A 16941-nucleotide genomic window follows, 5' to 3' on the forward strand; every position below is an offset into this window, starting at 1 on the left:
TATTTCTTGGATAAGGATGCGAGAATCATAAACTGACACGCATCCAAGTCTCCAATTTGACAAGAAAATCAACGAATGAGAAGTACCACTAATAAATTATAGAAATGATAGAATAAAATAAATCAAAGGCATATATATATATATGTATATATGTATATGTATATATGTATATGTATATGTATATATGTATATGTATATGTATATGTATATATATATATATATGTATATATATATATATATATACCTCCATGATTAGGGATTTTTGTATCTATCCCTCAAAATTAAAGTTCATCATATGCATTACACATCACTTCCAAACCAAAAACATGCATACATATTATTATAGTTAAACTTCGTTAGATGTAAGTTAACTAGTAACAGTGATTTAAAAAGCGCTAAGCGCCAAGGTGCAAAAACGCACGAGGCACTAAGCGCTCGCTCGAACGAAACGAGATGCTAAAATATAAAAATATATAAATTAATTAATAAATATAATTATTTAAATAAAAACATGATATTAAATTAAAAAAATCTTATAGAATCACAATATCACATTAACAAAAAAATCAAAATTCAAAACAATAACAATAATTTTAAATAAATAAAAATTAGCAGTATTAAAATCAAAATAATATATTATTAATCTAATAAATAAAAAAATATTGTTACTAATATACAATTAACAGTATACTGTTAATATACTGTTAACAATATACTATCAAGTCGATATGAGTAGAGGGAGTAAGAGTAACAGTAGCGGCAATGGCAGCGGGAGCGGGAGCGACGATAGTGGCAAGCAGCGGTAGTGGCAGCGGCAACGATAGCGGTAGCAACGAGCAGCAACAACGGTGTAAGAGTAAGACTGAGGCTGCTAATTGAGAGAAGCAGCAACGGTAGCAAGAGCGGGAGCGGGTGCGGCGATAGTGACAACGGCAGCAACGACGACGAGCAGCGACAGCAACGGCGAGCAGCGACAACGAAGACAGGCAACGATAGCGGAGAGAGGCAACAATAGTAGAGAGGAAATGTCAGTAGCATAATCGTGAGCAGGGTTAGGGTTGGGGAAGTCATGAGAGGGATGTTGGGAGGCTGATATCGATGCTTTAGTTGGTTCAATCGAACCAACTGAAGCACCGGAGACCAAACTAAACGTAAAACACTAGTTCGGTCGCCTGGTTTAACCTGGGCGCTCGCCCAAAGCGCCCAGCGCCTAGGCGGTGCCTCTTTGAAGCGAGGTGCTTGGACATGAAGCGTGGCGCTCGGGCCTTGCCTCGCCTCGCCCGAACGCCTATTGAAATCGCTGACTATTAGTTAAACTTTAATTTACACCAACACCTCTTATGCACTCATCATAGTGCTAAAAACAATAAAGGTATTTTTGGTAAACTAGTGTTAGATAATGATTAGTAAGTGGTCAACTTGTGTATTTTGGATGGATATAAATGACAATAAGAAAAGTGGAGGTTCTTAATATTTAGAGGAATCTATATGTTACATTATAATTTATAATTGCGAATATGCTATTTTCAAACTTTGCAAGGATAAATATATTACCCCATCAAAGTTTATATGTATATATAACTTAACATATGAAACAGAAAATTGCTGCCAAAAATTCCTGAATTCTGATACATCATGTTAAAATTATCATATAAATGTTTCTATGTAAGATTTTTTTTTTTTTGAGAAAGGTATTTGAAATATTTTATTAGTTAAACTATCAAGAATCAAAGAAGCTAACTAGGTTGCTTTTTCTTGTAAATAGCAGTCATGAGGAGTAGATGCTGTGCCCGTGGCTCACTCTACTTCCTTCACATACCAGCAGCTGCAATAGAGGTGGCTGCAGCATAGTGGCATAATAAAGCAGCAGCAAAGGCAGTTCCTATCTTCTTCATCTCCTTCCACGACTCCCCCACTTCTCTCTTCCTTTTTTTCCTTTTCCTTAAGCTGTGATTGAGAGCTTGGATCTGTCCAACTAAATCAGGACTCAGCTGAGTCAGAATTAGTTGTCTTTATAATGGGTCTGCCATACCGAATCGTACCGCTCGATACGGGTGGTACGTACCGGTCCGAGAGGCGACCGATACGCGGACCGCTCGCTACCGGGCTGTCACGGACAAACTTCTAAACAAGGTGTTTGATGTAATGCTTATGTATGTCCGTGTCGTTTGGCATGTTCATGCCTTGTATAGAATGTAAAGGGGCAGCCGAAGGCTTATAAGTCCCATTTTAGTTGGGTTGGTGGCCTCTTTAGGCTTGTAAATAAAGGTTGTGTCATGTGGACACGTGCGAGAGCTTTTCGGTCTGTAATGGACCATTTTACCCTTTGTTGTGCCACTGTTCAGAGCTTGTAAAGTCTGTTTGTAATTTGCTTTGTCTATGAAGTGTTTTTCGGACATGTTTGCTTGTGGATCCCGTTTGAGGCGTTCTCTTTAACCCGTTCTCTCTTTTGTTGGTCCTAAGGGACAATGGGAGGCTTCGGGGAGGCTGACCTTTGCGGACGGACGCGCAAGGGTGCCGCACGACTTAGGCAAAACCAGCTAAGTCCGTGTCATATGGTATCAGAGCGGGACAAGCACTCATAGAAACACTTGACATGCAAACGTGGGGGATCTAGCGGGGCTGCGTTGAGGGCAGTCAGCACATGCGCGACCGTTTGAGGGAAAACGGGCATGGAGATGTAGGGAAAAGAGTCGCTCAGAGGAGCGGGCATCTGAGATTGGCATTCAGAGGAATGGCCAACCCTTCGCGCAAGAGGCACCACGAGAACAGGCAAGCTTGGAAGAATCTGGAGCGCACAAAGGTTGGGATGGCTGAGTTTGAGCTACGGCTCAACGTTGACAACTTTACTTGATGGTGCTCAAGGCAAGCGAGGCGCTTGGCAAAAGGACGAGACCATGCAAAGTGGAATGAGTTGCTCAGCGACCGAAAGAGTTGTGCAAAGCTCACAGAGGTGAGGGGAATTGCTAACTCGAAGAATTCGATACTCATGCATGGGCTTGTATGCGGACGATGGATTGTTCGTGGCCATCCCAAGGCGACCGAGACTCGGCGCCATGGAGCATTGAAACTTTCTCTTCGGCATGCGAAGGATACGTCCGGAGGAGGCTGAAGTGTGCAACGAGTTCAGCATGTTGCTAGGCCTGGAGGGGTGCAGCGGTGGTTGTATTGACGTGGAGGCGCAATCTAGCAAGTGCGTTTGCAAGAGGCAGAACAATGCACAGTTTGTTCAGCAGATCAGAGTAGTCCAAGGGGATGGTGGTCTCCGAAACGAAGAGAGATGTTGCTCCAACGGGACAGTTATCCAGGAGGGATAAGTCTCGGCACTCCAGAGGGAGAATCATGTGAGACGGACTTCACATGTTGAGGAGGAGTACATCACAAACAACAACTCCACGAAGCTCAATGGACCGAGCAAGCAGCGAGGAGTTGTCGCATGATCTCGCTCGAGAGAATGCATTGGTGGATGCATTGCGAGATCAAGTGGGGGAGCAACCTAAAGCAACTTAAATGAAGGCACACTTGGAGTCGATCTGGAGATCGGACTCAAGGGAGGGCTGACTCGTGGAATGGTGGGCGCGAGGGCCACCATCGACTCAATGCAAAAACGAGGAGCGGAACAACTGGGGTGTAACTTGGCGAAGTACCCAAGCCGCATGAAGGGAGCCAGCATAGAAGTTGGAACATGGAGCAGAGGCACAGCGCTTTCCCTAGACAGAGGTCAAGGACATGAACTCTTGCAGAGGCAGGAGTAGAATCATGCTGTTCCATGGGTCCTTCATTCTGACAGAGCGGACTCATCTAGCATGGTGCCAAAGACGAAGGGAGCTTCGGGGCACATGCACCTTATCTCGGAGGAGCATTTGATGGAGGAACTAAGGCGACTCAATTTGCGGAGGCGAAGTTGAGTTCAGAAGGCCTTAGCACGGGGCAAGAGGACGCAGAGGCGGGTACTCTTGAAGAATATGCCACAGTGTTGTCATTCAAGTTGCCATGAGGGAAGCGGTGCGCAGCGGAGATTGTGCTGGTTGGGGCAAAGGCCCAGGATCCAGACAATGGTGCACAAATTATAGTGAAGTCGGTGGACTTCGGGTGCTACTAGGTGACGGACTGTCCTAGAGCGGTGCTTCATCTAGGTGTGACCCAAGAGTGGGTGGATGAAGGTCGATTGCCAAAGGAGCGAACAAAATCGAAGGTGGAGGAGACCCTGCGATGTATTGGCAGAGGCCACACATGGAGGGTTCACAATTCGAGTTTATTCCACAAGGATCAGAATGCAATGGAGATGTCACCAGGAGGCGACATGGTGCAGCGGATCGTGGTGGAACAGTTCGTGGCAATGCGACACACACGATCTAGTCCCGGGAGGGACTAGATCATATGGAGGTATGATCGGGAGCTACTGGGAGCTCCACTTCGGTGAACAACACGACGGCAAGAAGGGCTATGGATTCAAGGAGTGAAGGCCATGGTACCGCAGAGGCGGGTCTTCCGTGCGTGCATCGAATTTTGCATCGGACGAAAACCTTGGTCATCAGCATATGGGGGCTGTGTTCTACTAAGGGAAAAGTTCGAATGCAAGTACCAGTGAGTTCCATGGGAGGGACTTGATCATGCAGAGGTATGATCGAAGCAGCTGGAGAGTTGGACTGCTCCAGAGCTCATATTCGCTTAAGGGAGCCCGACAAGTCAGAGGACAAGGTCGAGTAAGCGAACGTTGCTACCAAGGAAGCTAAGGAGAACAGAATCGGTGCAAACTCTACAACGTGATGGCAGAGGCCATGCATGGGAGTTGCAGTCTGTCTTTCCATCGACAAAACGGACTGCTTGGAAAACACAGAGGTGTTGAAGCAGGGGGTCGAAAGGGGCGAGGAAGCGACGACGAGTCCAGAGGGACTTAGCTACCCAAAATCAAGCATCAGTTAGAATGGAGGTGGACTCAGAGGAGTGTCACAGAGACATATCTACTGATTATGAAGAAAAGGGATTCAGAGGCGAGGCGACGGATAGTAGCGCCATGGGCATGGCAGCGCCATGGTACCGCAGAGGCGGGACTTTCGTGAAAGTCATTGATCCCTTGCTCTCACGGAGGGAGAGCGCTTGGTCGTGAAAGGGGCCGAGGAGGTGGAGCATGCAGAGGCAATCTCCAAGTACCGAGACAAGGCTGAAGGGCAGAGGCCAAGAAACTTCATAAGACCGTTGTCAACAAGTTTCTCATCAAGATAGCCGTAAGTGAAGGACTTCGGGTCATGCAAGAGTGCACGACCAAGGAACGAAGCAAGCAGTACGCGGTGCTGTACCTTTGCTACTCAGTGTAGTAGGCGGCAGGGTTGATGGAGAAGACGGTACAATCCCAGAGGCGACCTCATCTATCAGAGAATTACTCCAAGTTGGGGTGAAAACTTCCTGCATTCCAGAAGTTCAATGGCATTGAGAAGGTGAATCACAGTAGCTAACTCAACGCAAGGAGTGCAAACACTTCAAGTGCTTCAGAAGTGTGAGCAAAGAGCAGGCGAAGACCAGTAACCAGCTCGATGCATGAAGTACAACCTCGAGGAGGCGGGCGAAGTCAAGTAACCTTTGCCTTCTCAACTCTTAAGAGAATGGGCGAAACCGAGTACCCCAGTTCTCTTATCTATCTAGCAGAGGAGCTCTGCACAAGTTCAAAGACCCTTCGAAGATAATGGAAGACAATAGTTGTCAAATCCTCACCAACGGTGATCAGTGCTACTGAGAGTAGATTGTCCGCCTCATTTCCCAACGAAATACCAATCGAAAGCGGAAGTGATGCGAACCTACTTGGATGTGACAACTAACTGAAAGAAGAGTCAATGAGCAGATTTTGTGGAGGAAGGACCCAAAACTTCAGAAGTTTGCGAGGCGATGCTCGTTAAAGCTCCAACAAGCATCCACCCAGTTCAAGCAGCATGTGGAAATTTTGAGAGACTGGCGCAGTAAGGATGGTCTTTTTCCTTCATTTGGGGGATCCGTAAGAATCAACAATGATCAACACAACTCAGCCAACCCCACACCAGAGTCAAGAGTCATTGGTGAGTTGAAGCAGCATGGCGGATCAAAGGTTCGACTACTCAGAAACAGCAGCGGAGAGCAGTTGGGAGCCAGGAGGCGCATTGCAGCTAGAGCAGAAGATTGAAGACTCAGCAAAGGTGAAGAGTTGCAGTGTTCACAAAGGCTTCGACGAGGACGTCGAAGGGATAAGTGGGGGAGAATGTCACGGACAAACTTCTAAACAAGGTGTTTGATGTAATGCTTATGTATGTCCGTGTCGTTTGGCATGTTCATGCCTTGTACAGAATGTAAAGGGGCAGCCGAAGGCTTATAAGTCCCATTTTAGTTGGGTTGGTGGCCTCTTTAGGCTTGTAAATAAAGGTTGTGTCATGTGGACACGTGCGAGAGCTTTTCGGTCTGTAATGGACCATTTTACCCTTTGTTGTGCCACTGTTCAGAGCTTGTAAAGTCTGTTTGTAATTTGCTTTGTCTATGAAGTGTTTTTCGGACATGTTTGCTTGTGGATCCCGTTTGAGGCGTTCTCTTTAACCCGTTCTTTCTTTTGTTGGTCCTAAGGGACAATGGGAGGCTTCGGGGAGGCTGACCTTTGCGGACGGACGCGCAAGGGTGCCGCACGACTTAGGCAAAACCAGCTAAGTCCGTGTCAGGGCGGTACACCCAAAAAAAGCCCGTATCGGAAGATACGGGTAATATCGGGCGGTAACGGTCGACCGTTACCGCCCGGTACCATTCGATAACGGTCGATTTGCCCGGTACCACTCGGTAACGGTCGAAATCGACCGTTACCACACTGTATCAGTGCTACAGTGCTCCAACGGTCAAATTGACCGTTGGAGCCCTTTCTCCTCCTATTTAAACCAATCTTCTCTCCCCTATTTCATTATACTCTCTTAAACTCTCTCTCAAACATTTTTTTTCTCTCATAAACTCTATAAAACAACGATTTGTGAATTCAATCGAGATTAATTTGGGAAGATTAAGAGGAAGAACTTTCTAATCAAGAGATATGTATTCGTTTTCTTTAATTAGAGAGTAATTAAGATATTTAAGATTATGATTAGTGTTTTTCATACATAGTAAGTATTGAATAATATTTATCATAGTAAAATAAGTTTAATTAAATTTTATTAAAGTTATTTAATGCTGCGATTAGTTATTTTAATGATGATTTAATCGAATTTTTTTTATTTTATATCAATTTAATGTCTTTAATACCTATTAGGGTATTTGTCATGTTTATAGTGGTGAAAGAGAAGTAATTAGTGAAAAATTAACTATATTAATCATATAATTAGTGTAGATAAATGATAATTTTATCATAATTTAAATTTTGAATCATATTGGATTAAAATTACATATTTAATGTTTCTTTTATGTGTTTAACATATATATGATAGTAAAATAAGTTTAATTATGTTTTATTAAAGTTATTTAATACTATAATTAGTTATTTTAACAATGATTTAATCAAAATTTGTTCGATTTTATGTGAATCCAATATTTTTAATATCTATTAGGGTGTTTGCCATGTTTATAATGTTGAAAGAAAAATAATTAGTGAAAAATTAACTATGTTAATCACGTAATTAGTGTATCTAATGATTTTAATACTTTTTTTATGCATATAACATATTTATGATAATAAAATATTATTAGTTATGTTTTAATAAAATTACTTAATATTGTAATTAGTGATTTATGATCGATATTTGGTCAATTTAATATGTTTATACTTTATAGTTCATTTGATTTAAATTTGATAGGATCATAGCACCAAAGGAACAACCACATGATGATGCATGGGTTCATGCCCGAAAGCTAGATGGAAACCGTCATCATTGGCAATGTATTTATTGTGACTACATTGGTAAAGGTGGAAGAATAACTCGAGTGAAAATGCATTTGGCTGGTGGGTATCCTGATGTTGCAAAATGCAAGAAGGTTCCAACGGAAATCCGTAAATTATTTCAAAGCAAGCTTAAACAAGCAAAGGAAGATACATTAAAAAAAAAGGCAAGAGTTGAGGAAGAATATCATAGGGCTACACAGGAACCAGTTTATGATCAGTATGAGGGTTGCGGCGATGAAGTCGACCCGGATCTCACAGTTGGGATTCGTGCATCATTGGAGCATCAATATACGGTCGATGAAGCAATGAGGCATCGACAACCTGACTCACAATTAGAGCATGGCAGTGGTAGTGGAATCCAGAGGTCAACCAGCATGAGACAACCAACTGCTCCTTCTCAATTAGGCCGAACTAGTAGCATGAGGTATGGTGGACTCCATGGTTTTATGAGAGGTCTTGGCAGGAGGTCCGCACCAGATATTGTTGATATTGATCCGCAAGCCTATCCCCCACAAACAGCGAAACAGACACCGATTGACGATGCATACAAAAAAAAAAAAAAAAACGAGATATTGGGAAGGCAATCTCAAAATGGTTCAACTTTCATAGGATTCCAGCCAACACAGCCCAAGGTCCATATTATCAGAGCATGATCTCCTTTATTCAAAAGTCTAGCACTGGGATCCAACCTCCAACACCGAAGGAGATTTACGGCGTGTACTTAGATGAGGATGTGGCAGAACTAAAGGATTGGATCAAATCCTTCAAGAGGCAATGAGACGAATATGGGGTGACATTGATGTGTGACAGTTGGACAGGACCAACAAGAATGAGTATCATCAACTTTCTTGTTTATTGCAATAGAAGAGTGGTATTTCATAAGTCCGTTAATGCTTCTGAAAAGATCCAAGATGCAAACTACATTGAGAGCTTTGATGGACACTATGGTAGAGGAGATTGGACCACAGTATGTTGTCCAAATAATAACCGACAATGGAGCGAATTTCAAAAAGGCCGATTTGCAATTGATGGAAAAAAGAAAAACTTTGTTTTAGACTCCATGTGCAGCTCATTGCATAGATCTAATGCTGAAAGATATTGGTGAGTTGGATGCGGTCAAGAAATGTGTAGCTCGAGCACAATCAATTACAAAGTTTATATATAATCATCATTGGGTCCACGCATTAATGCAAAAGTATGTAAACGGTGAGATACTTCGACCTGGAATTACTCAGTTTGCTACCAAATTTATTGCATTAAAGTCATTACAGCAAAAAAGGCATGGCTTGAAGGCAATGGCTACCTCACAAGAGTGGTCTGAATCCAGATATTCGAAATTGAGTGATGGAAAGAAGATAGAAAAGGTCATTCTTTCCTCTAGATTTTGGGAGACTATAGCAGAAATCATAAAAGGTGTGGAACCACTTTATATTGTCCTCCGTAAGGTCGATATGGACAAGCATCCACAAATACCGTATCTTAAATATATGCTGATTTCAGCAAGAGAGGAGGTCAGGAAAGCATTCAAATATGATTTTAAGGTCGACCAATACGTACGAATCATTAATCGTCGGACCGAAGTTCATATGGATTAAGATATCCATAATGCAGGTAAATTCATATTCAGAATAATTTAATTTATTATTATTTAGATAATAAAAAATCATACTAACAAAATTATGTTTTGCAACGTATTATCTAAACCCGACAATTCAATATCGATATGCTCTCGGAACGCAAAATAATTTCCTAACGACATTACGAAATGTTATATATCGACTCTTGCCAAACACTACCGAGGCAACCGATGCTCTTATGGAGGGTCGATTATTTCGAGAAACAATTGGTTCATTCTCCGACGTTGTAGCTGTATCATGTCGTTACACTATGGATCCTGGTGAGGAAAAGTTATGCATATTGATTATAAATTATATTTAATGTTAATTATTTGTTATGCTAATAAAATCTTATTTATATCTTTTTGCAGTCGAGTGGTGGCTACAATTTGGAGGCGATGCACCACATTTAAGGAAGGTTGCCGTTCGTGTACTTTCACAGACAACAACATCTAGTGGTTGCGAATGTAATTGGTCAACGTTTGCATTGATTCATACGAAGGTCCGCAACAGACTCTCCTATAGACGGTTAGAGAAACTAGTATATGTCCATTATAACATGCGGCTAAAATTACGATGTGCTGAGTTGGATAAGGAGCCAAAGGAACCAGATATTGATCCCATTGACCTCCAATTCTACAACAAAGATTCAGAGCCAATGTTAGATTGGGTTGAAACAACAGAGAACCAAGAGGATCCTCTACTTGATGAGGCAGGAGATCCTCAGCGTCCTTCACGTTTTATCACCGAGGCAATAGAAGAAGAAGAAGCACAACCCCAACAGGTAGAAAATCCCCCTCGATTACAATATGGTAGGAGTCAAACTGCTCGAGGAACTACCAATACCCAACGATCACACTCGTCCGCCCAACGTGCAAAGGCAAAGGGGAAGGCAGTAGCATCAGTTGCATCGTTGGAAAGAATCGAGTCGGGCGACGAGACACCTTCACAATCACATTCTCTTTCTCGCTCGGTCCAGAGACATGACAGCAACACGGACAGTAGTGCCTCGACAGATGATGGCGGTGATGCCGGGCAGTCGTTGGTCTCGTCTACACAACTTGAGGGTGGTGAATGGACTAAGGAGCAATATTTTACACATGCCACTCAAGATTCAGATCATGGAACTCGACAAGGTACTGGTCAAGTTTATGCGCGGAAGGGGAAGGAGAAGGGGAAGGCAGTGGATGAATATGAACAAATGCGACAGAGCATACATGATATAGACACAGAAAGAGACTCATCGTATTCACAGCTATCGTATTATGGAGAATCATATGGGCAACAACAGTATGGTGATAGTTGGTCATCCTTCTCTGAGCAACAGCATGATACAGAACAACACCAATATATGCCTCAAGAGCTGCCTCAGACAAATATGATTCATGACGATCAATCTACGATCAGCACCACATTGATGCATCAATGGCATACGGTGTATCAATACACTATGTCATGGGATCAATTTCATGATTGGGTCCAACAAACGTATCATATTGATATGTATCGGATCGAGGACCCCGATCCACCACCCGTGGAGGCCCATCGTTCGTTTTGGTGATAGAATTAATAATCAGGTATATCTAGATATATGATTATTTAATTCATTTGAATTTTAGAGTTTATATTGTAACAAAATAGTCTAACAATTCAACTGATTTTTCTGTAGATATTTCAATCTATAACGAGCTGAAATACGAACCTCGAATAAGACTACCTCAAAGCCCGAAAAAGATATGTGATGCTATTCTTACCTAATTTACATTGATTTTGCTAAACTTGTACTATTACTATATTTATTTGTAACTTGAAAACCCTATCCCAATTTTTTTTTAATTTTCAGGTATTTTCGAAGGGATAAATCGGTAAAATCAGGTGTACCGTTCGGTACACCTCGGTATACCGCTCGGTACACCGTACCGTACCGTACCGAGCCCGGGTCGAAACGCCGGTACGGTACGATACGACAAACCTTGCTTTATATCATCAAGTCAGAGTGACTCAGTACATGTCAATAGTGGATACATGTCGATGCACAAAGGCCGTAGACATGTGAATCCAGGTAAAATTGATGACATATGTGAAGTTGTAATTTCTTTAGAAGAAACAATTGAAACTTACATAAGATACAAGATAAAGATAAAAATGGACCCAAAAAAGAATTACTAAATCAAGTAATAAAGTATATACTTCAAGAAAATATTAAAAAGGAAATAAAAGCAAAACAACAAAACAAACATAGAAGAAGAATGAAAGAGAAGATAAAAACAGTAAATATATCCTCTTCTTTGATGATAAGCCAGGTTGTGGTCTAGATTAAAGGGATTTTTGTCTTCCTCCAAAGTGACAATCAAGATTTTGTGTGATTTGTGCTAGGTGAAACATCTTGTGCTTGTGGAGATTCTGAGCCCCAGAATCAACCACAATATAATAGTGTCAAACCAACAACATTGCATTTAATTTAATTTAAACATTTAATTTTAGATCTGAGGTTTCAATCCTCGTACCTGGAAACTGCCTCTCCACAGGAGAGGCCAACTTCTACCAGATTAGCATCAGAGATGGGCCCAAGATCACCAGAGGGATGATGGGAGACCAAAGACAAGAATCTCACATGGTAGCCTAGGTGAGTGCTATTTTTTCACCAAATTTTATACTTTTTTGTTTCTGAAAGCACTTCTGTGTTACTAAGGTGGTTGTGTTAGCATTACATACCATACCAGTCAGCAGTCAAACAGAGGAGAACCGGTAGAATTTAGAACTTTAATGGCATTCAGTTGTAAGTAAAAAGGAAAGGAAACGAAAACAAGAGACATTCACATAAGCGACAACTGCTAGAAATGCAAACCGAAGCACATAAGCAATGCCACCAGGTATGAAAAACAAATATGAACAAAGAAATTGTTAATTATACTAGAAGTACTTTTTTTAAGGAAAAATCCATCTGCACCTGGAAGCAAAAATATATTCTCTTGTAACATATGGCCAACTATATGCACTCTAATTGACCTATTAAGTAGATTTGAATGAACCTAGTTTAATTTAGAAAAAAAGATTGTATAAAATCTGGACTTTTAGCAAGGGGCTGATCTCCACATTTGGTTTTTGATCGGAACCAGGTTAATTGGTCAGGTCAGTTAAATATTTATACACCTAGTATCAGCTCAAAGAAATAGGGTGCAAGAAACAAAAAATAAAGGTTAAGATAATCTAACCACTATCCACACATTTGCTAAGAGGATGAAAACAAAATAAATATGGAACTTAACACACACAAAAAAAGACATGTTCCTTTATAAGCCTTGATATGTTCCCATGATGGCTCTCCAACTAAACACAATTATATAAGCCTTGACATGTTCCCATATATATATACACAACAACAACAACAATAACAAAGCTGTAAGTCCCAATTATTTGGATGTTTTGATATATATATATATATAATCTATCACAAATCAAGGATTTATATCTGGTTGAATACTGGTTTCAATAACCTACTGGACCAGTAAGATACCAATTTACTAGATGGTGTACCAGTCTACACTGTCTAGTATCATTATACAAAAAATAATAACAAATGATATTGTACCAGTATCAAACTATATCTTTCGCTACGATAGTTGACCACATCAGTATATACAATTCAGTACTTACTGGTCCAACCAATATTTAAAAACTGGTTGAGGATGCCTATAAATGTTAAAACTTGTAATGGTCCACATTAGGCCTCCAACAACACCCACAAGTAGTACCCTAACTTCAGAATGATGTAATGCAATTAAGGATGTCTACTTAAGATAATTCAAAATGAGTTGCTGTAGGATAAAAATAACATGAAAAAATAACATATATGTCTAATAAATATTCCCATAAAAATTTGGTAAATGCCAAGTGTCTATGGTACCTTTTTGGCATGTTTGGTTCACTTCACCCTTTTTAGCAAGGATTGAAATATTATATCGTACCGGAGTTTCGACCTTCTCTCGGTACAGTACGGTACTGTATACCGAGTGGTATACCGTTCGGTATATATATATATATATATATATATATATATATATATATATATAAGTAAAAAAAAATTCGACGATGTCACCTCCCTTCTCCCCCATGCGAGGTGACGTCCCCAGGCGGGGCGATGTTGACGAGATATATATATATATATAATCTTTTATTTATATATCTATTTATATATATATAACTTTTAAAAAAATGCGACGTCGCCTCGACGACATCGCCTCTCTTCTCCCCAGGTATATATATATATATTCTGCTTGCTAGTGAACGATCCACGCATCGGTTTACTATCGGACCGGTACGTACCGCCCGGTATCATTCAAAATTGTATATATTGCTTTTTAGAATTAAAAGTCACCTCTAGAAAAATGAGACTAATAGATGCTAGTTATCCATTTCCAGTTCCCCAAATAAAAAAAACATAGAGGATATCACAAATCAAAAATCAAATCATGGTATGCAATTTCGAATGGTATCGCCCGGTACGGGCGGTACGTACCGGTCCGACAGCATATCGGTACGCGGACCGCCCGCTACCGGACAAAATGTGCAGCAGTGCTACAGTAAGAGGAAGAAATATATAAAACCACTTGGTACGTCATGGTGTACCGCTCGGTACACAGTACCATACCGAACCGAGTTAACCTCGAAACACTAGTACGGTACGATATTACATACCTTGAATCAAATAACTAAGATTTTTTTTATAATGTATCATTTCATATGAAGATATTTACAAATCAAATAAGCATTACAACAACAACAACAAAATTGTAATGTGTCATGTATTTGAGGTAGCTACATGGATCTTTTATGGTCATTGAACTATGAAAAGAGTCATATTCTTAGTTATATTAAGAGCACATAAATTTTTGCTTATGGTTTCTAATAAAGTATTTTTAGGTCTCCCTCTCCCCCTCCTTATTCCATAATCATTTATATCTTCTAACTTCATATATATAAGCCTCCTTAGCATATACCAATATTATCTTAAACAAGTTTCTCTCGGTATTGTTCAGGAATGAAAACACTTCTTTTCCCATTTTAGCAATTCGACACGTTTTCCTCGACAATGATAAACCTTTTCTTTGTATATCTTGTTTCTTGATTGCGTAACACTAAAATCCATAAAGCTCGTTAGTCTAAGAATGATTTCCTTCTAATCTAAAAGGTACCTAGTGATTACACAAAACTCGTTATGTCCCTCTCTATTTGAACCGTCCGATTTTTCCTCTATGAATAACATTTTCATTATTCTTTCCATCTTATTGGATAGCTAATCCAAGATATATATAAGACTTTTACTTGATGAAACTTCTTGGCCATTCAAATTAATTATATTCTCATGCTATCACTAAGATTACTTAGTCCTACTTAATTTACGACTTTTGGTTTCCAAGGTTCATTTTCATAATACAAGCTTAAATTAATTTCATCTAACTTCTAATCAACAAAAACAATAGCTTACTTCATTATCAATGTGAAAAGATAGAAACTTAATGCGGATACTTGATATAGTATTATACTAATAAAGAACTCATTAGACAAGTTATAACACCTTTGACTACACTATGATTCATATCTTTTATAATATCAATATGGTTAACTATAATAAATCTTTAAGAACTCTATCAAATAAGCATTACAAAAGCAAATTCATTCTTGACACTACAAGAGATCCATAAACAAGGGAAAGTCCACTAGAATACTCTTGTATCGTAGGATTCAAGGACTTACGTTTTGCCTAGACCGGTGTGAAACTAGCGACACGTATTGGTCCAAGCGCCAACAGATACACAGACCCACCTCGGTTTGGTCCGCCATATAAAAGGGAAAGTGGGAAACCCTAAATCCCACTTCCATGCTGCCTACGCTTCTCACACAGCGATGATGATCAATGCTGCAACTTTTCGCCTTTGTCTTCTCACCGCGATTGACACCTCCTCTTCTCACACAAATGGCTATTGGCAACCTCCTCTTGCCAAGACCTCGTTGCACACCACCATGCACGATCTTTGCCCTAATCACTTCTCGGGTATGTCTCTTCTCCTCTTCCTCTTCTTCTTTCTCCTTCCTCCACTGTTTCCTCTTCTTCGTTCTTTCTTCCTTCATCCTCCACTATCCCTTCCTCTTATCCCTGTTTTCCTTCCTCTCTGAAATACCGATACCCATGGTATGCAATTTCGAATGGTACCGCCCGGTATAGGCGGTACGTACCGGTCCAATGGCATACCGATACGCAAACCGCCCGCTACCGGACGAACCATGGTACAATGCTACAGTAATATACTGTAGCAGTGCTGCAATGCTACAGTGTTATGCTATAGCAGTGCTACAGTACTGTAGTAAGAGGAAATTGCTCGATCAGCCCTGGTGTACCACTCGGTACGCCGATACCGTACCGTACCGAGCTAACCTAGAAATACCGGTACGACACGTTATTGCATACCTTGCCGATACCTACCAATGTACCATGTGTCAATACACAACCGATATGTACTGGTCCGACAAATCTCCGTGACAAGTTTGGTTCCTGAAATGGCGAACCTTGGTAGGATTAACCTTTACAAGAAATACATGAACCACGACCAACAAAAAAGAATGTATTAATAACAAAATTTTAATTTATCATGACTAGGGCGGGGGAAGAAAATCAATAAGATACATTGGGAAGACCATTTATATTATTCCAAATTATTCTCTCCTTTAAATGAGACAATCATCAAACCAAACATTCACAATGTTAGCTAAATTATGCCAAATGCTTATTTTATACAAATAGGTATATGAAAAATTCACAATTCATAGTTGCGCTAGGTGTTGCATCAGTAATTAATCGACTATTTACAGTTGACATCATGTTACCAACAGTCACTAGCACTTGTTTCTTTCTGGAGGAAAGTAAAATTAGAACAACTACCATGGCTTTTAGGATCAGAGGTGCAGTACACTAATTACTAAAAGTAAAGAACAGTTGAAGAAAGAACCACATAGAACAAATGATGCAAAAGACTTAATAAAGGGACTGCTGCTAACCATGAATTATCTTCAAAAAGGAGCCTCAAGTGATTCATCCCAGATGTCTCCACTTCCATTGGAGGCATCTTCACCATCTTCCTCCATGCTCAATCTAATATATTCTCTATGTGCGAAACGGTCCCACTCAGTCAAAGTTGGGTTTTCCCTTTCCTGAATTAACAATTACATGAACAGGTTACCAATTTATTGTATAATTAATAAGTTCCAAATAGCTAACAACTACTGAAAATGCAGAGTGATTCACTAACCTGCCGAATGAGAAATGGATCACGAGTTTCAAATGCCATGAATTTGTTGAGATTAAAAAGGATATTAAAAACATTTCCTGAAAGTTTGCAGCCTTTTAAGTCACGCAATGTAAAGTAGCTCTCATTCTGCGAAGAAAAA

General features: G+C 40.4%; 1 protein-coding gene across 1 annotated transcript in view; it reads right to left on the minus strand.

Annotated features, from left to right (window-relative positions):
- The window catches only part of LOC135586415 (serine/threonine protein phosphatase 2A regulatory subunit B''beta-like), a 31889-nt gene that overhangs the window by 3451 nt on the left and 11497 nt on the right, over positions 1–16941 (minus strand). The window contains exons 11-12 of the mRNA XM_065094823.1: positions 16803–16928; positions 16552–16704 (exon numbers count right to left, since the gene is read on the minus strand). Of these exons, the coding sequence (XP_064950895.1) occupies positions 16564–16704; positions 16803–16928 (267 nt within the window). The 3' untranslated portion in view covers positions 16552–16563. The remainder of the gene's footprint in view (positions 1–16551; positions 16705–16802; positions 16929–16941) is intronic.

The sequence above is a fragment of the Musa acuminata genome, chromosome BXJ2-2, assembly GCF_036884655.1.
Source record: "Musa acuminata AAA Group cultivar baxijiao chromosome BXJ2-2, Cavendish_Baxijiao_AAA, whole genome shotgun sequence".
Taxonomy (NCBI): Eukaryota; Viridiplantae; Streptophyta; class Magnoliopsida; order Zingiberales; family Musaceae; genus Musa; species Musa acuminata.